Here is a 20345-nt window from a genome sequence, read left to right as displayed (position 1 = left end):
TGATTATAACTCCTGCTTTTTTGGATTCACTTGTTGCATTTTCCCCCCATGCAATATTTTGTATCGTGTATGTTTTTGTTTTTTGAATGTGTTTCTTGTAAACAACAGTGGATTATAGGGTTTTATGTTCTTATCCAGTATGTTACCTTTTCGTTTTATTGGATTATTAACTATTCATATTTAAAGTTAGGATCATCTCAACAGACACAGGTTTATCTTTTCCTCCATTTGTTTATAATACTTTTTTTTGGTTTAAGTTATGATTCCCACCTCCCCCTCCTACATGATACAATTGTAAGAGATGGGCTAAAGTGCAGTTCCCTCAGGCCTAAGCCCTGAGTTGACTTTTGCCTTTCTCAAAATTCCACATCAGCACAGGCAGTACCTGGTCACCCCCGCCTCCTGGCGCAAGCATACGGCTAGTTCCCAAATATGGGTGTTTGCTTCTACTGGGTATGAGTTGCCGCGTTTAGATTGTAGTCTTGAGTACCCAGCCAAGAGGGGAAAGAGGTAAGAGAGTGGAAGGGGGCATGCGTTAGGGGTACAAAACTTTGCTTCTCACGCACTCGCTGGCTGCCGCTGGCAGCCACAAGGGCTGTGCCCTTTCTCATGAAAAAGAATAAAGGCCTTTTCTGATCTCTGATTCAGACTCCAAACTCTTGATTTCAGTGGTCACTGTCCCACACACAATGTTCCTTCGGTAATTTTACCTGAATCTTTTAAAAAAATGGCTGTGTTTCTACTAACTCTCTTCCTCTCACCCCTGATCATCTCATTTCTTATCCCTTTCCCTTTGGAGTTTTGCTTATTAGTTCCTTTTAACTACTGCTTTTATCTGATTATGTAATTCTTCCCCCCTATTTTCCCTCTCAGTAGTCAAGTAGATTTTCCTCTCTTCCTAACCTCTCCTACACCTAGTCTTGTTCATTACTTTTTAAAATTTATTTTTGCACCCTTTCCCAAGAAGGATTTCTCTCACTCTTCGTTATCCTTTCTCTATCTTCTAGCCCTTATTCTTTGATTTATGACCTCTATAATTTTCTAATGCGTCTCAATTTCCAAGGTATTTATCCTAGTCTTTTCCTTCTGGGTCGTTTCTGTCATTGCCTTTTAGAGCTTGCCCCCATATTCCTCTTCTTTATGGTGCTTCACCCTCAGAATAATGCTGAGTATCACAGGTGCAAGAGAAGACCATGGAAGGGCCCCTTCCTCTATCATGTTCCTAGTTATGTAGCCCACAATGGATCTATACCTTTCTCTGGTTACTTTTATTACCCATTTGCCTCAAAATCTCTCCCCTAGATCCATGCCTTCCCATTTTCTTAGGTTCCAGTTACTCCCAGGAGTTCCAACTCTCCCCCTTCCATGGTAGGATGAGTAGAATTTTCAAGCACCAAATTCCACAGATCATAACCAGTGCAAGGTCCCTATATCCTTTCACAGACCATCTCTCTTCATGCAATAGGAGCATTCATCACTAGAATGTCCTCCCATCACCGAAGCAAGACCTTCTTCCTTTCCACATCTTTTCAATCTTCATCCCTCCCACCTACTCCCCTGCAGATTCTTCTCTTATTGAGATCACAAAAGTCACCTTCCCCTTATTATAATTCTTGATTTGACCTAGACACAACACACATTGCTCCCTATTGTCCTGCTTCTTTTATCCTTTCCATGTATACTTCCATATTGTAATGTAGTTCCACGAAAAACATTCAATCACCTGTAGTCAGGGTATCACCAGGTTCTGTGGCCCACTTTTTCACTGTTACTTCCACTGGACTTCTGTCTTCAACCTTATTTCCTTATGTACATTTTGAAAGAAGTCTCTTACTGGTCTGTTTCTGCTGTTGCTTTGTTGCTGTCCTTAGGTGCTACATTTATTCACTCCTCCTGCATTTCTGTTGCTTGCAATGTTTGAGAAGCAAATCATGTATTCAAGTCTGATTTTCTTTCTAAAAAAGTTTCAGATGCCTCATCATTGAAATTCATCCTTTTTTTTCATGTGTGATAAAACTCATGTTTGCAGGGTAGGTCACTTTGGACTGCACCCTGAGCTCCATTGTTCTTCGGAAAGCATTATTCCATCCCCTCCTACATTCTTTGATGAGTACGGAATAGTCTTGTGTCATTTTAATTTCCTTGCTTTATATTTGAAAGTCTTTCTCCTGTTTGCTTGCAGAGCTTCTTGTTTCTGAATTGAATTGTTAAATGTAACCAGTATGTGTCTTGGAGTTTTCAGCCTTGGGATATTTTTTTTCTGAAGGCAATCTTTTTTAAATAGTTGTTAAATTTTCCGTAATTTCATTTCATTTTCATTTTCAGAAGTTCTGGGCAAGTCTCATTTCTTGCATTATAGTATTAAGGTCTTTTGTCCTGTCACGTTCTTCTAGGTGACATATGATCCTTAGGTTGTCTTTATGTGCCCTGTTTTTGAGATCAGTATGTTTTGCTTGCATAGTGAGCATATTTTCTTTTAATGTTATTGCTTTTTTGCTTTTCTTCTTCTAGGCTTTCTTTGACTTCTGTGTATTTGCATTCCCAGTTGTTTTCTCTTGTTTCTTTAGTGAGATTTGACATCATAGATTTTAGTTTTTCTATACTGTTCATTATTTTTGCTGTTCAGGCCATAAATTCTGCTCTCATGATTCTTATTTCTCTTTTGAAAATTCATGAACAATGTGTTGTTGTTCCATGTTCTCCTCACTTTCTTCAGGACTCTCTCTCATCAAGTGTTGGATCATTTTCCTTTGTTTTGCAATATTTATTTATAGAAGCCTGAACTTGTTTGTTAGATCTGGAGGACATATTTCCTACTGTTGTCACTGTTTTTCCCTGTTGATTTATCTGCTTATCTTCAAAGTCATTGAGTTTTCTTTCTCCTGATATCTTTGGTAATTTCAGTCTTTTTTCTTCCTTGTTTTCTCTTATTACTCACTTTCTGAGTCATGCTCCCCTGTGATGGTAGTTTCCTTGGAGGCTAAATCTTAAAGCATCTGTCTCCTCCCACATTATACAATTCATGGTACTACCACCCTAGGTCTCTGCCTCAGATGACTTTTTGGGTGGACAGGTCTGGCCCCAGCTGGGTGCTGAGTACTTTTCCTCAGTCTTACGGAGTAGCACACAGAAACACTCCCCTCATCTCCCGCTGCCTCACTACCTGTTCCCCACACACTGTGTCCTATCTGGTTTACTCTCTGTTCCTCTCTTTTCTGGCTTGGCACCAGTAATAGAGAGTAGCCACACTGGTGGTGACATATGGTCAATTTTTGTAGTCTGGGTCTCTGAGGCTTGGGGAAGGGAGGAATAGGGTAGGATGTGGTGTTGAGCTCCATTTTAAGCCCAGACATGAGCCCTGCCCCTTCCCCTTTCTCGTTTTTGCTCTTCTTCAAGATCTTTTGTAGCACAGAATGCTATTTCCTGTGGAGTTGGCTATCGCCCCAGTAAACTTCTGTTGTCCAGAGTGTTGCCGACTTCCACGACCTGGAGCTGAGATCTCCATACATTGGAAAGAGGGAGGAAAGATCAGAGAATGGGGTTGAGTCTTGCTCGGAGTTTGTGTGGGTAGGCTCATGTAGCTTTACTTCAGGTAGCATTAGGTGTAGAAGAGGGTTGGGAGAGGAGCTAGGCTGGGAGAAGATCACAATTCAGTGTGGGCTCTGCAGGCAAAGATGGGACCCCAGTGAACCTGGAGCAGGCCTCAGGGAACTGAATCATGGGCAGCAGTGGTGGTTTCCATACTTCTCAACCCACAAACACCAAAGACAACTTAGGTCAGTAGGAAAGGTCTGTTGGACCTGGGTGAGAGAGGAGCACAGTCTGGCCCAGCCCTGGCACAGCCCCAGGGTGGTAGTGGCTGCTTCCAGAGCTCTTGGCCCACAGAGGTGGGGGGGGTCAAGCAGCTGATCAGAGGATTGCAGGGATCTCTTTGCTGGTGCTGAGGCAGGATTCTCTTGCTTTGCCCATGCTTGGATCTGGGTTGCAGTCCTGGGTGGTGGTCCTGGGACAAGGAGGAGCACTAGCATGGTGGAGCTTGTGGCAGCAGTACAGAGAAAATCCTCCTTATAATTCCAAGGCAGAAAAGAGTGCTTGTGGTCACTCATAGACCAGAGCACAGGCCAGGAAAGGAGTAAACACCTCTCCTTTGATCATACCACCTTGAAAGAACCAAAAATTTACAGGTCCCTAGAAGTATCTCTGAAAACAGTTGCACAAAACCCCTGAAGCTTAGGACAATATACCTTCCACACTGGAAGAAGAGCCCTATCTTAACAGAGAGTTAAAAAGTCCAGTAATTGACTGGGAACATGAGCAAACATCAGAAAAAAACTCAAACTTCAGAATCTTACTTTGGTGATAAAGAATATCAAAACATACAACCAGAAGAAGACAACAGCTTCAAAGCTCCTACATCCAAAGCCTCCAAGAAAAATATGAATTGATCTCAGACCATGGAAGAGCTCAAAAAGGATTTTGAAAAGCAAGTAAGAGAAGTACAGGAGAAATTGGGAACAGAAATGAGAGTGATGCAAGAAAATCATGAAAAACAAGTCAACAGCTTGCTAGAGGAGACCCAAAAAAAATACTGAAGAAAATAACAACTTAAAAAATAAACTAACCCAAATGGCAAAAGAGGTCCAAAAAGCCAATGAGGAGAAGAATGCCTTAAAAAGCAGAATTGGCCAAATGGAAAAGGAGGTTCAAAAGTTCACTAAAGAAAGTAATTCCTTAAAAATTAGAATGGAACACATGGAAGGTAATGACTCTATGAGAAATCAAGAAATTATAGAACAAAACCAAAGAATGAAAAAATAGAAAACAATCTAAGCTATCTCATTGGAAAAACAAATGACCTGGAAAATAGATCCAAGAGAGATAATTTTAAAATTATTGGACTACCTGAAAGCCATGCTAAAAAAAAAAGCCTAGATATCATCTTTCAAAAAATTATCAAGGAAAATTCCCTGATATCCAGAACCAGAGGATAAAATAGATATTGAAAGAATCCACTGATCACCTCCTGAAAGGAATCCCAAAAGGAAAACTCCTAGGAATATTATAGCTAAATTCTAGAGTTCCTAAGTCAAGGAGAAAATATTGCAGGTAGCCAGAAAGAAATAATTCAAGTATTGTGGAAACACAATCAGGATAACACAAGATTTAGCAGCTTCTACGTTAAGAGATTGGAGAGCCTGGAATATGACATTGTGGAGGTCAAAAGGGCTAGGATTAAAACCAAAAATCACCTACCCAGCAAAACTGAGTATAATCCTTCAGGGGAAAAAATGGACATTGAGTGAAATAGAGGAGTTTCAAGCATTCTGAATGGAAAAATTGGCTTTCAAATACAAGACTCAAGAGAAGCATGAAAATGTAAACAAGAAATAGAAATAATAAGGGACTTATTAAAGTAGAACTGTTTACATTCCTACATGGAAAGATGATATTTGTAACTCATGAGACCTTTCTCAGTATTAGGGTAGTTGGAGGATACATACACACACACATACACACACACACACACACACATACGTACATACATATACATATACATATACATATATATATATAGACATAGGGCACAGGGTGAGTTGAATATGAAGGGTTTATATCTAAAAAATGAAATTAAGGGGTGAGAGAGGATTGTACTGGTGATGATGGGAGGGCAGATTGGGGGAGGAGATAATCAGAAGCAAACATTTTTGAGGAGGGACAGGGTCAAAGGAAAGAGTAGAACAAACGGGGAGCAGGATAGGACAGAGGGAAATATAGTTAGTCTTTCACAACATTATTATGGAAGTGTTTTGTATGACTACACATGTATAACCTACATCGTATTGCTTGCCTTCTCAATGAGGGTGGGAGGGTAGGAGGAGAGAGAATTTGGAACTCAAAGTTTTAAAAATGAATGTTAAACATTGTTTTTATATGCAACTGGGAAATAAGATATAAAGGCAATGGGATCTAGAAATCTATCCTGCCCTACAGGAAAATGGAAGGGGAAGGGGATAAGAGAAGGGGAGGTGGTGATAGAAGGGAGGGCAGATTGAGGGAAGGGGTATTCAGAATGCATGCCATCTTGGGGTGGGGGGAGAGGAGAGATGGGGAGAAAAATTGGAACTCAAAATTTTGCGGAAGTAAATGTTGAAAACTAAAAATAAGTTAATTAATTTAAAAAAAAGAACAACATTAGCCAAATTGCAGAATATAAAAGAAACTAACACAAGTCATCAGCATTTCTGCATACTACCAAAAAGAGAAAGAGAGAAAAATTCCATTTAAAATAGCCATCAAATGTATAAAATATTTGGGAGTCTACCTACCAAGAGCTAGGAACTATGTGATTATAAATTGTTCTCTCTGTTCAGTTTACTTCACTCTGTATCCATTTATACAAGATTTCTTCTTGTTTCTCTGAAACTGTTTGCTGCATCATTCTTATAGCACAATAGTATTCTATTAAATTAATACGACATTTTATTAATTCATTATCCAACTGATGGACAACCTCTTAGTTTCTAGTTCTTTTCCACCACAAAACTATGATTACAACTACAAAACCGTCTTTACACAAAGACAAGTTTAAATAATTGGAGACCTATTAATTGCTTATAAGTAGGTCAAGCCAATATAATAACAATAGTAGTAATAATATCTAAATTAATTTGCTTATTAACTTCCATACCAATCAAATTACCAAATGATTACTTTATAGAACTAGAAAAATAGCAAAATTTATCTAGAGAAACAAAAGTTTAAGAATCTCAAGGAAAATAACAAAAAAAAGTGGGAAATGGGGGGGGCTAGCAGTAACAGATCTTAAACTATATTACAAATCAGAATCTTAATGATATGGTGTTATTTTAAAAATAGGTAGATCCCTGGCATAGATTAGGTAAACAACATACCAAATCAAAATAATACAGTAGCTTAGTGTTTGATGAAGTCAAAGACTTCAGCTATTGGAGTAAGAACTCAGTATTTAACAAAAACTGGAAACCTAGAAAACAGTTTCAGAATCTAGATATAGACCAACATCTCACATTGTATACCAAGAGAAGTTCCAAATGACTACATAACGGAGATGAAGGGTGACTTCATAAAGAAGAGCAAAGAAGCAGATACAAATTTATCAGAATAAGAGACATTTCACAATTAATAAAGTGTCATTGGTTATGATCAAGCAGTTTTCTAATAAAGAAATCAAAGCTGTCAATAACCATATGAAAAATGCTCCAAATTGCTAATAGTTAGAGAAAAGAAAATTAAATCAAGTCTAATGTTCTACCTCGTATACTCCCAAGATTGGCAAAGTTGATAAAAAATAAAAAGGATAAGGAAAAATGTTGGAGGGGATGTAGGAAGACAGATACTTTAATGTGCTGTTGGTGGCACTGTAAATTGGTCTTGCCATTCTGGAAAGCAGTTTGGAATGATGCCCCTAAAGTTATGAACTGTGAATACCCTATGACCCAGTGATGCCACTATCTACTAGGTCTTTATCCCTAAGAGAGCAAAGAAAGAATAAAAGTACTCTAAGTACAAAAATATTTATAATAATATTTTTTGTGGTGGAAAAGAACTAGAAACTGAGAGGTTGTCCATCAGTTGGATAATGAATGAACAAAATGTCATATTAATTTAATAGAATACTATTGTGCTATAACAATGATGCAGCAAACACTTTCAGAGAAACCAGAAGAAACCTTGTATAAATGGACACAGAGTGAAGTAAACTGAACAAAGAGAACAATTTATACAATAACAGCATTGCAAATATAAACAATTTTGAAAGACTTATGAACATTGATTGACACAATAATCACCATTCCAGAGGAATCATAATGAAAGATACTACCCATTTTCAGATAGAGAAGTGATGGATTCAGGGTGAAGAGAGAAGCATATATTTTTTAGACGTAGCCAATATTGGAATTAGTTTTGTTTGACTATGTATATTTGTTGCAAGAGTTAATGTTAGTCTTTTCTTTTAATGAGGGGAGATGTGTGTGTGTGAGAGAGAAAATAGATTTTTCTTGATTTAAAAAATAAAAATACTTTTATTTTTAAAGAGTGAACCATTGGGGCAGCTAGGTGATACAGTGGATAGAGCAACAGCCCTGAAGTCAGGAGGACGTGAGTTCAAATCTGGCCTCAGACCAAACACTTGACACTTACTAACTGTGTGACCCTGGGAAAGTCATTTAACCCCAGTTGCCTTAAAAAAAAAAGTGAACCATGGAAGAGAAAAAAGATTGGCCTGCAGCAATGCAGGCCTAGATGAAGTAATGTAAAATAAAATTTTAGTGGACCAAGTCATGCATGCCACATTTTAGCCAAACTTACCTACTTGACATTCCATAAGCATAACAGCTCAATCTTATTCCCCATCCCTTAGTATTGGCACAGGCTGCCCCCCCCCCCCATAAAGGGGAATACTCTCTTTCTTCACTGCTACTATTTGGAATCCTTAGTTCCCTTCAAGGCCCAGCTTAAGAGACCTTTCTAGGCTTACCCAGTTAATAGTGTCCCCCCTGCCCCTCACAATTACTTCATATTTACCTATTAGTACATGTGCTGTTGCTCCCTTACACAATGTAAATTCCTGGAGGTCAGGGATTATTTTGTTTTTTTCTCTTTATAACCCCAGTGCCTGACATCTAGTAGGTCCACTGGATCATAGATTTAGAGTAGAAAGGACATCAGAGGCAATTGAATCTGCTACACCCATTTTACAGATAAAGAAACTTGAGTCCCAAACAAGTTAAGTGACTTTTCCATAGTCACACGGCTAGGAAGCAGAATTTGAACCAAGGTCTTCATGACTTTGGTCCAGCACTGTTAATCTACTACACCATGTTGCCTTTAACAATAAATTATATTTTATAATATATACTTTGCATTGCATTGAATTGACCCATATATCTATTTTCTCATTGTTATAAAATCTTTATGAAAATGATTTCCATGAGAATTGAGCGTATCCCTGGTGAATATATGAGAAAGGAAGAGGCAGGCAAAGCAATATAGCTCTAATAGTCTGGTGTTAACTGTGCAAATCTATGTGATTTTCCCTGCATGTTTCTGTGTTGTCTGAATTCTGTTTGAGTCTTGTGTACCAAGCTGTGCTGCAAGTTCCCCATGTTCTTAGACTCACAGTACATCCATAGGTCAGGTAACAATGCTCCTCATAATACTGACAGCTGCTCTTTGGATGAAACCCCTGAGAAGAGGGGAAGTTTGTTAAAGAAGAGATCCATGCTGAAGAAGTAGTTTCAAGTGTTGTCATGGAGAAGAAAACAGAGAAGAACATTGAGGATATGTTAAGAGGGAGGTCCTAAAGGACCAAAGCATAAAGCGATGAAATGAAAAGGGAAACTTGTAAGAAGTAGTAGAAGAGTTGTATATTACTCTGAGGAAGTGATGTTTTGAACTGGGGGAGAGGTATGTTTTTCAACAGTGAAAGGATGGTCACATTTTTTAACCTCAATGAATATTTATTACTTGAGATAACTGATTCTATTGATTACAAAGATAACATGTTAAGACTAGTTACCTTAAGTGATCGGCCTTTTATGTGCATGGAGTGCCAGCATTCTTCTTTCAAAATGTGACATAAATACTTCTTAGCTAGATTTTCCATTTCTGTTTCCTTTTTAATCTTTAAGAAAAAAAAGAAAAAGAAAATATTCGTGTTTCAAAATGGTCTAGCATGTAAAACTTAATAACTTAAGTTGTTTGTATGAATACATTTTTTAAGTGATCTGTAAGTAAACATCATCTGTAAGTAAGATTTCAGTTTTTTGAAAGAGTTTCTATAAGCAAGAAATTCTTTATTTTGTTGTTTGATTGTTTCAGTCATGTTTGACTCTTTGTGACCCTGTTCAAGGTTTTCTTGGCAAAGATACTGGAGTGGTTTGCCATTTCCTTCTCTAGCTCGTTTTACAGATGAGAACAAGGCAAACAGGTTAAATGACTTGCCCAGGGGCGCAGAGCTAGTGTTTGAGGTCAGATTTGAATTCAGGAAGAGGAGTCTTTCTACTTCTGGCACTCTGTCTACTGTATCCCCTAGCTGTGCTTTCTTAGCTAGGCTGCATTTTAGGTGACAGCCTCTGTGGGCCCATACCTGTAGACTTGCTAGTTCTGTAGGATGTGGCTGACCTTGTGCTTCACTGGCATTGGTTTTAAGAGACCATGCTAAAAGGAGTCAATGAAATAGAGATTTAGTGGAGGTCTAATATTAATAAAAATGTTAAATAGCCATGGTTTGGACACCTTTTGGGATCTTATAGGGATACTAACTGGACATGTTATTTCAGCATTATGAGTAATTCCAGATGTGGAAACTCCTCTTCACATGTAGTCCCAGTAGTCAGTCACCTTCTTAGCAATTCACCCTCTTAAGTGTCCCCTAGAGCACCAGGAGATTAGATGACTTGCCTAAATTCATAAACCCAGTAGGTATAAGAGGTGTAACTTGAATTCAGGATTCTTATCTTCTCTGCCATGTTGCTAGAGACCTTATACTTTACATTTTTTTATTCAGAAGAGTATGTCTTTTCCACAGGTGTTGTATTTTAATGGTCAGTGAGACAATCCTTTGTTAGAGGTTCTTAAAAGCTCAACTATATGAAAGCTTGCCTATATGCAAAACTCTCCAATGGATCTGATGCAAGGAATTCACCCTGGTGATATACCAGTCCTCCAACATAATTTGCACATAATTTGTATCTATGCACATAATTTGTGACAACAGAGTAAACGTGTCACCTGAGTCCTACATGTTCCTCTGAGTTCTTCCTATGTTTAAAAGTTAACTCTTTGCATTTTATGTGCTGCTTTATAGTTTGCAAAATGCTTTTCTCACAAAAACCAAGTGATATAAGTAACATATAACTGATGCTTTAAAATAAGTTTGATTTAGATACTTTAAAGAATAAATAATAAAATGCCCCTGAATGATTATGATTTGTGGAAATCTAGATCTGTATGGGAGGGTTTAGCTTAACTGGCAACTCCATTTTATGATATTTGCATTGCTCAGTCAGTTTTCAGTCGTGTCCAACTTTTTGTGACTGCATTTGGGGTTTTCTTGGCAGAGATACTGGAGTGGTTTGCCATTTCTTTCTCCAGCTCATTTTACAGATGAGGAAACTGAGGCAGAGTTAAATGACTTGCCCAGGGTCACAGAGCTATTAAGTGTCTGAGGCCAGATTTGAACTCAGGGGGATAAGTCTTCCTGACTCTAGGTCCAGCACTTTATCCACTACGCCACCTAGCTGCCTCCTCTTGCCATATACCACATGCAGCGCTTTCACTGAATCCAAACTTTACAGAACAAATCTCCTTAATAAAAGGATTTGTTCTGTAAAACTTGAACTTAGTCAAAAAGCTGCACTCAAGGACCTAGAAGGCCACATGTGGCCTCAAGGCCACAGTTTCCCACTCCTGATTTAGATCCTGTCTTCAAGGAATTTATAGTGCAGTGGAAGGATAAGATACAAGCATAGTTAACCGTAATATACAACATTACACGAGAGGTATATTAGAGAGCTGCAAAGCATATAACAATATTGGTTGTTACCAATAATCCCACCATTTATATAACACTTTAAGGTTTATAAAATGCTCACTTTTCCACAACTCTATAAAATAGGTATAGCAAGTATTATTATTCCCATTTTACTGATGAGGAAACTTGTGTTCAGATAGAATAAATAACTTGCCCATGGCCACAAACCTCTTGTCAGAACCAGCATTTGAATTTTGTTCTCTTGACCCCAAGTCCAGCACACTTGAGACTATACTACATTGCCATTACTCAGCTAGAGGAAAGATTCATGAAAGATGAGGCATTCGAGTTAGTGTTTAAAGGAATAGTAAAAATTCAGGGGGTGAAGAGAGCAAGAGAAGACATCTGAGGCATAAGAACCGAGGCACAGAGGAAGGCAAGCCTAGAGCTATTCAGGGGGCAGAAACTAGTTAGGTTTGGCTAGAGCATGGAGTATACATATGAGTATAATGTAAGGTCAGAGAAGCAGAGTACTGACAGACCCTGACAGGCCTTGAGCCAAGCAAAGAAGCTCTAACTATAGTCAGTAGGCAATGAGAAATCATTGAAGTGTTGGGTTTTTTTTTAAGTACGTGAGTGATGTTACCATGCTGATAATTAAGGAATATTATTCTGGCAGAAGTATGAAGGATGAACTAGAAGAGCCAGGGCATAGAGAAAGACAGACTGATTAAGAGCCTAGCAGCATGTCTTTATTTTTACTACATACACTTTAAGTTCTAATGACAAGAAGAGATCGTCAAATATATAAACTAGAGAATAAGAAAAAGAAAGGAATACACAAGATGAAACAGAAAGTGATTGCAAAGATTGTACATATCTGTAAATTATTACTTACTGATTATTAATTCTGACCCAAGAGATGTATATTGATTTTAACATGGTATTACCCACATTATCTTTGTTTTATGATGCTTTTTGGCTTTATTTTGTCTGTAACTTACAGCTGCTGCTGTTATTGTCTTTAGATACATATAGTAGTTATAGTCAATGTGTAAATTGGTTCTTTTTTTTGGTTCTGCTTTCTTGGTTCTGAATTATTTAACACAAATCTTCCTGTATTTCCTTGAATTCATTGTACCATCTCCATAATTTCTTATGGCAAAATAATGGTCTATTACATTCCTATACCATAATTCATTTAGCTATTACTACAGTTATTTGACATTTATTTTGGCTCCAGGTTTTTGCTATCATAAATAGTGCTACTAAGAATATTTTTGTAAGATAGGTCTTTTTTTCCCTATTAACGGTCTCCTTTGGCTCCCAGTTCCTAACTGGGTCAAAAGTATGCACCTTTTTATATCTTTTGTTGTTATTCTGTACTATTGTCCAAAAAAAAGACTGGGACCAATTCACATCTCTACCAATAATGCAATACCATGTTTATTTTTTTTTTACCACAGTCACACCAACAATGAATTTTGCCAACCCTTATTATCTTAGCCAAATTGATGGATATTAGGTGAAGTTTCAGGTGTCTTAATTTACATTTCTTATATCCAAACAGTTGCCAAGACTTATTAATTCTACATTGACAATGATCTTCTATCTATCTTACCCTTAAGGCTACCACCTTACTTCAGGCACTCATCCATTCTTACCTGGACTAGGTTATTGGTTATAGTACCTCCTAATTGTTCTCCTGTGTGCGGTCTTTTTTCTTATCTAGTCCACCCGAAATGGTATTCCCAAAGTATGAGTCAGTCAATAAGCATTATTAAGCACTTATTCTGTCTAAGCACTGTCTGATTATGTCATTTACTTTTATCACTCTGGTGTCTACTTCTTATTTAGCTTTTCATAATCCTAGACTATTTTCCTAAGCTTACTGTGAATTATTCTTTTTTTAATACATTTTATGTGCCAGCCAAAATGGAACATTATTTGTTTCTTCAATATGGATTACTGTTTGTTGTGTAAAAACTATTTATTTTCACATAACCCCAGTGGTAAAACTGATTGGTATGGGACTCTGTCTTTACTATTGGAGATTAATGCCCCATGTCTGCATTGGGAGCAGGATAGAAGAAGGTTAAGGACTTGAAGTTTTCTTTGGCCCTTCTTCAAGCTTGAGAGTCTTTTTGGATTCTGTAGCCCCTTTGGACGCTTCCAGTTTCCAATTTTGAGAGAGAAGAGGAAAGAAGCCAGCCCTACTTTTGTTGGCTGAAGGAAAAGATTCTGGGAAGAAGCTGACATGAGAGAGCTGTCAGTCTCCATCATGTCCCTATCCCTAGCTTACTACACTAGAGACTTCAGGGAACTTATCTTTGGGTGGGAGCTGGGACTGTCTCTCTTGATTGAGTTGAGTTACCTTGTTCCCAATGGGATAGCTCTTTTACTCTGTATTGTTTGGTGTATATTCTTATATGTATACTTTCTCTGACATCTGTTTTGCTACTGACTTAGATAAATAGGTTCTTGGCTAATTGCTATATGTATGTTCATTGAGGAAATGGCGTCCAGTAGGGAGGAACTCAAGCCTTGGATATAAACTTTGTGGTTCCGCTTCCACCCAATGATGAATAGTGATCAGAAGTTATATTGAACCTGAAAATCACATCTCCTAGATAAATAATACTTAATGGAGAAAACAGACAGAATTCTAGCCCAGTACCACTTTGCTCTTGAGTGCCTCCAAACTGTCTGACCCCAAATTCCTACTTCCCTCCTGTCAAGAATTAAAGTCTCTCTTTGAGAAGGTGGGGGAGGAGGTGGGAAGAAGAGGCTAGAAATGTCTATTCTTATGTTTTTATAAATGAAATGAGAGTGATTGAGGAAAACTGGAAAAGAAATGAGAGGTATTCAAGAAAGAATATCTCACATTCTCAGTGTCTCTGAGTGATTCTGGGACCTGCTCCTGTCCTGGTGCACACAGCCTCTCTCTGGACACTGGAGAGCTAGGCATGGGGCATGCTCTCATCGTGACACATTCTCTAGCTACATACCTCCCTTTCTTTCTCCATTTGCCAGCCTAGGCCAGACAAAGGATCTGTTGTGACTTTTTGTGGATTTCCCTGTCAGGATTCAGTCTGGTACATTTTCTTAAGACTTAGAGGGGAACTCTGCCTCTGGTTCCTACTACTTTGCCATCTTGGTACCACTTTTCTTTGCTACATTCTTATATTAATCTTCTACTGTGGTCTTTTGACTCCAAGTACAATGTACTTTCCATTGTACAATATGGGCTCATGGAAATAGTGTAAAATTACAATGGAATTTTCCAAGTGGAACTATTTCTAAAGGCACAGTTGATAGAGAATTGAACTTGGAGTCAGGAAGCCCTGAATTTGAATCCTGCTTCAGACAATTATTAGCTATTTGACCTTGGGCTAGTTGCTTGGCTTTTCTCAGCCTCAGTTTTCTTATCTGTAAAAGAGGCATAATAATAGCACTTACCTCACAGGGTTCTTGTAAGAATCAAATGAGATGGCATATATATATATATATATATATATATATATATATATATATATATATATATATATATATATATATATATATGGCACTTTGCAATCTTAAAGCACTATATAAATACTAGTTATTATCATTCTCATTATAAATTTAAAAATTCAATTACAAAAAAAAATTGTTACCTCCCCTTGATTCCATTTTCTCTACATATCTTTAAAATATGGTTCATGATTTCTCTCTGCATTCCTGTAGGTCTCTTCAGAGAATTCCATTTCCCCCTCCTCATCAGAATTATTTACCCTTTTGATTTCAGAATTTCATTCTTCAAAGTTTCCCATTCCTTCGAGGCTGATGTACCCTATAGTGTTTTAGTCCATGGGGGTCCCATCTGTTGTTTCTCTAAAGCATTTGAAATTTGCTGTCCAAAAATCTAGAATATATGTCAGACAATGTGCAACTTCCCTCTCCTCTATTACACATTCTAAGATCAAATAATCACTTCACCCCAAAGTTTCCACCATTTTAATCCCAGAAACCAGTTCCTCCCTGTTAATGACAATCAGATCTAGGAAATGATTTTCCCCCTATATGTTTCTCTACCTTTTGAAGGATGAAATTATCATGAAATCCTGCCCTGTTTTTGCCACCATCTGGTGCTAATACCTCCTCCAAGACAAAGAGAATATATTATTTTCTTTTGTAGCTCTCCTTGGACCTTGCACAGTATTATATACATAATAAGAGTTTAGCAAAAGTTGGCTAAATGAATGAAGCAATTTATTATTTTTACATCCCAGATATACATAAGCTTTTTATAAGTATATTGGAAAAGTTCTTATTTTGACCCTTCTTTCTTTTTTATGTCTATATAAACAATGGTACTTCAAGTAAATTCTCACATACCTTTTCCAGTTCTTCTTCACCTTCATAATGAAGCCTTTCCATTTCTTCAACATCTAGACTGAATTCCTGTTGCTCTAATTGTGCAATCTCAGATGCCAACTCATTTTCATTCATCATAGCCTGAATCTGAATTAAATGATAGAAAATAGTAGTGAACAAGTAAATAAGATCAGCTTTAAAACGTGCCCCCCACTTTCACTGGGGAAAATCAATACCAGTACCATTTCTTATTGCCAGGATCTAACCATTAAGATTAATTGAATTCTAACTTCTTAAGGTTATCACTGTTTGTTCATTGTAATACATCTATTTATGAATAGATATTGTTTAGTTTTGTTGCCATATAATTTTTTAATTTTGCTAGATTTCCATGTGTAGTGTGTTGATTTTTTAAAAAGAAAATATTTTTTTCCCAGCTTCTCTCTTTAAGAACCTACTCCAACAGAGGAACATTGAAGAGGACCATATAGTTTAATGTATTTGTTCCAGAGAATTCCTCTAAACACTTTATTAAAAATAGTCTAACCTTTTCATTTCCCTATATATTTTGCTTTTTTTCTTCTTCATCATTGACATTGATGGAGCACTCAGTGTGTTAGGCTCTGGGCTGAGTGTGTGGTAACTCACTTCCAAGAATACAGCAGAAAGTGGAGCTTGCAAACATAGAAGGGAGAATACCTGAGTAGAATACATGCCTGCTACATCATACCTATATACGACTATGCAGAAAATATCATTTGAGACTTTAGGTACATTTTATTAGAGTGTGAATCATCATAACACTTACAGTTTTAGTTAAAGTTTTGATTTCTTCTTTTAGTTCCTTCTTTTTTTTACTAAACTCTTTGATCTCTTTTTTGGTGGCCTGAAACATCAATCAATCAATAAACAACATTTATTAAGTACCCATTTACTACTGTCAACTACTCTCTTGGGGGCCAGGGATACAAAGAATTAAATAATTCGTACTCAAAATGAGTTTATGTCCTAACAGGGAGATACAACATATATGTGGTTGTACAGAATACATATAAATAGAATTCATACAACTAAATACAAAGCAGAGAGAGGATACTAGTAATTGGTAGAAGGAATTAGGAAGTTTCATGTAGAAAGTGGTTCTTATGGGGCAGCTAGGTGGCGCAGTGGATAGAGTCAGGAAGAGCTGAGTTCAAATCTGATCTCAGACCAGACACTTAACACTTACTAGCTGTGTAACCCAGGGCAAGTCACTTAACTCCAATTGCCTTGCCAAAAACAAACAAACAAACAAACAAACAAAAAACCAAAACCACAAAACTGGTGCTTGATCTATATCTGGAAAGAAAAGAGCGATTCTTAGAGTTGAAGGTGAATGCATTCCAGGCATGGAGGACAGCCAGTGTAGAGAGACAGAAACATGAGATAGTGGGCTGTGGCAGGAGAACAGTGAGAAGGCCAATTGGACTAGACTGCAAGGTAGGGAATGGGGAATAATAAGACTGGGAATATAGGTTGGGGCCAGGGTGTGAAGGCCTTTAAAAGCTAAACAGAAGAATTTATATGTTTTATCTTAGACAATAAGAAACCACTAGACTTTATTGAATAGGGAAGTGACATAGTCAGATCAGCACTTAATATATTCTTTGGCATCTGTGTGGAGGATAGACTAGAGTGAGACAAGGAGACCAATTAAGAAGCCATTGCAATGATCCAGTTGAGATGAAGAGAACTTGAAATAAGGTTGTAACTGTGTAAGTAGAGAAAAGAGGTCAGATACAAGTAATGTTATGGAGAAATGACAAATTTTGGGAACTAATTGTCAAGTGTAGTAAGGAAGAGTGAGGAGGTAAGGATAATGATGAAGTTGTATAACTGGGAGACTGGAAGAATGGTAGTTCCTTCAACAGAAACAGGGATGTTTGGGAGAAAGATGGGGGGTTTTTTTGGGGGGAGGGGGAGAAAACAATGAGTTCTGTTTTGGATATGTTAAATTTGAAGTGTTTCTGGAACATCCAATTTGAAAAGTGAGCAGAGGGGAACGCTCAAAATTTGGAAGTATGGATGATGAATTTGCAAAGAATATTAAGAAGAAAGTCAGAAAAGTAAGAGGAAGAAGATAGATGTGGCTTCTGCAAAATACAGAGAAGAAAAGTATTGAGGGAGAGGGAGGATGGTTAGTGGTATCAAGTGAATCATAAAGGTCAAGAAGAATAAGAACTGAGGAAAAACAGCCATTGGATCTGACAAGATATCATGTAATAAACATAGTATTTACAAAGCAAGAATAATGAAAAATAACTACAAAGCATATTTTTAAAAGCATCTCCTAGGAAAAGGAACACACACAAATGAATAAGATTATAAACTGCAGGTGAAAATAAGTCACTATAACAGCAGCTTGTTTCATTCTAATACTGTGTTTTCCGCATAGATTTGGAAGAAAGTTATACACATACTTGAAATTGACATAAATCATTAAGCCATTGTATTGAAGAATATTAAAAGGCAAAACTGAAGGTGTGTTATAGTGGCAAGATTACTGAATTTGGAGTCACAAGGCTTAATTTCAAATCCTGGCTCTACCTCTTACTATGTGATCTTAGTGAAGAAAATGAACCTTTCTGGCCCTCAGTTTCCTCACCCATTAAAAAAATACGGATTAGGCTCTAGATGATTAGGGGTGGGAGGGGAGAGAAGAAAGACATGAATGAGTTTGTAGGCAGTAGAGAGGCAATCATTAGACAGGGAGAGGTTGAAGATTAGTGAGAGATTAGGGACAATATATAAAGGGTACAGACTGCTTGACAAAACAAGATGAAAGAGGATCAATTGTACATGTAGACAGATAAGCCTTGGCAAGGAGAAGAGACATTTCTTAATGTGAAACAGGTGTAGAAGGTAATAGTAGGGGAAGGCATCTGAATGACATGAGATGAGGAGGGGTAAGAGGTAGCTCTCAGTAAATGGCCTCAATTTTTTCAGTTAAACATGAGGCAAAGTTATTGTTGGTCTCTTCCATCTCGCCCTTGTCTTCCCCATTCTCAAAAAAACCCCACCTGGTCCATTCATCCCCAATATTGTCTATATTTCTGATCCCTTTTGTGAAGAGAAATATAGGACAATAGCTAATCGGTATGGATGTATTAATTGAGGGGTTTTTGAGGATGGAGGAGTCATGGATGACATGGAAGAGACAGTCTATTAACAATTCTTCTACTTCCTCTTTTCTTACTTTCTCCATAATTCTCTGCAGTCTGGTTTTCCACTTCAACATTCAACTGAAATCGCTCTATACAAAGCTTCCAGTGATCTCTCTTAATGTGTAATCTAACGACTTTTTTTCAATCCTCGTAATTCTCACTCTCTCTTTGACCTTTTTGACTTTGCCAGTCAACATCTCTTTGATATTATTTTCTTTAAGTTTTTAGGACACTAGTCTCTCCTGGTTCTTCTTCTACTTGTCTGAAAACTCATTAGTTTCCTTTGAGGGCAGGGACTGGTTTTCTTTTACTTTTCTTTGTATTCCTAGGATTTAGGAGAGTGCTCAGCAACTAGTAGTCACTTTGCTTGTTCACTTGACTTGCAGAATGTGAGGTATACCAAGGCTGAGGAGGGTGGATAGTTAAACTGGTCAACTATAGGATCAAGACAGTGAAAGGAAGAAAGTGAGGTGACAATAGATTAGAAGAACAGAAAGGCATACACTGCAGGTCACAATTAGGATGAAGAATTGGTATAGGCAAAGCGAAAGATAAAAGAAAAAGAAACTGAACAAAGAGGGAAATCTCAGAATTCAAGATCATAGGAGCAGCTAGGTGGTGCAGTGGATAAAGCACCGGCCCTGAAGTCAGGAGTACCTGAGTTCAAATCTGGCCTCAGACACATAACACACACTAGCTGTGTGACTCTGGGCAAGTCGTTTAACCCCAATTGCCTCATTAAAAAAAAATGAATTCACGATCATAAACGTGATAATTATGGGTGATGGTGAAATTCAAGATATGATCCCACCATGACTGACTGAGGTATGTCAGGGCAGTTGAGAAGGTGGATAACTTGGAAGGAGCCATCAACATGAATATTGACATTTTTCAGTTTCACTACAGGAGTGATAGTGATCAAGAAGAAGACTATTAAATATTAAAGACCCAGTGCTGCTAGTGAACATAGGAAGCACCATTTTGAAACTTTGCCTAGGATAAATAAATTATTTGTCTTGATATTTTTGGCATTGACTATAAAACTATTAATACATCTTCTATAATATTATATATATATATATACACACACACACACACACACACACACACACACAAATACACTCATATAATACCTCTTCATTTTTCCTTTGTAACCAAGTAGTTTCATCTTCATAGTTAGCTTGGGGAAATGGCTTCTTTATGTAATATAACTGAGAAGAAAAGATAAACATCTGTATTAAACTGAACTCTCTAGTTCATCAAACTCTCTA

The 20345-nt window shown here is 37.4% G+C and overlaps 1 protein-coding gene across 1 annotated transcript in view; it reads right to left on the bottom strand.

The window, feature by feature from the left end:
- LOC110209473 (cilia- and flagella-associated protein 43-like) overlaps positions 1-20345 on the bottom strand; it is a 167245-nt gene that overhangs the window by 62056 nt on the left and 84844 nt on the right. Inside the window, exons 18-21 of the mRNA XM_078151074.1 lie at positions 20208-20285; positions 16680-16757; positions 15893-16018; positions 9560-9664 (exon numbers count right to left, since the gene is read on the bottom strand). Coding sequence (XP_078007200.1) covers positions 9560-9664; positions 15893-16018; positions 16680-16757; positions 20208-20285 — 387 coding nt within the window. The remainder of the gene's footprint in view (positions 1-9559; positions 9665-15892; positions 16019-16679; positions 16758-20207; positions 20286-20345) is intronic.

Source organism: Phascolarctos cinereus, unplaced genomic scaffold (genome assembly GCF_003287225.1).
Source record: "Phascolarctos cinereus isolate Bilbo 61053 unplaced genomic scaffold, phaCin_HiC Scaffold_3;HRSCAF=262, whole genome shotgun sequence".
NCBI lineage: Eukaryota > Metazoa > Chordata > Mammalia > Diprotodontia > Phascolarctidae > Phascolarctos > Phascolarctos cinereus.
The sequence above is the reverse complement of the archived record's forward strand: the minus strand, read 5'-3'. Positions and strand labels throughout refer to the sequence as shown.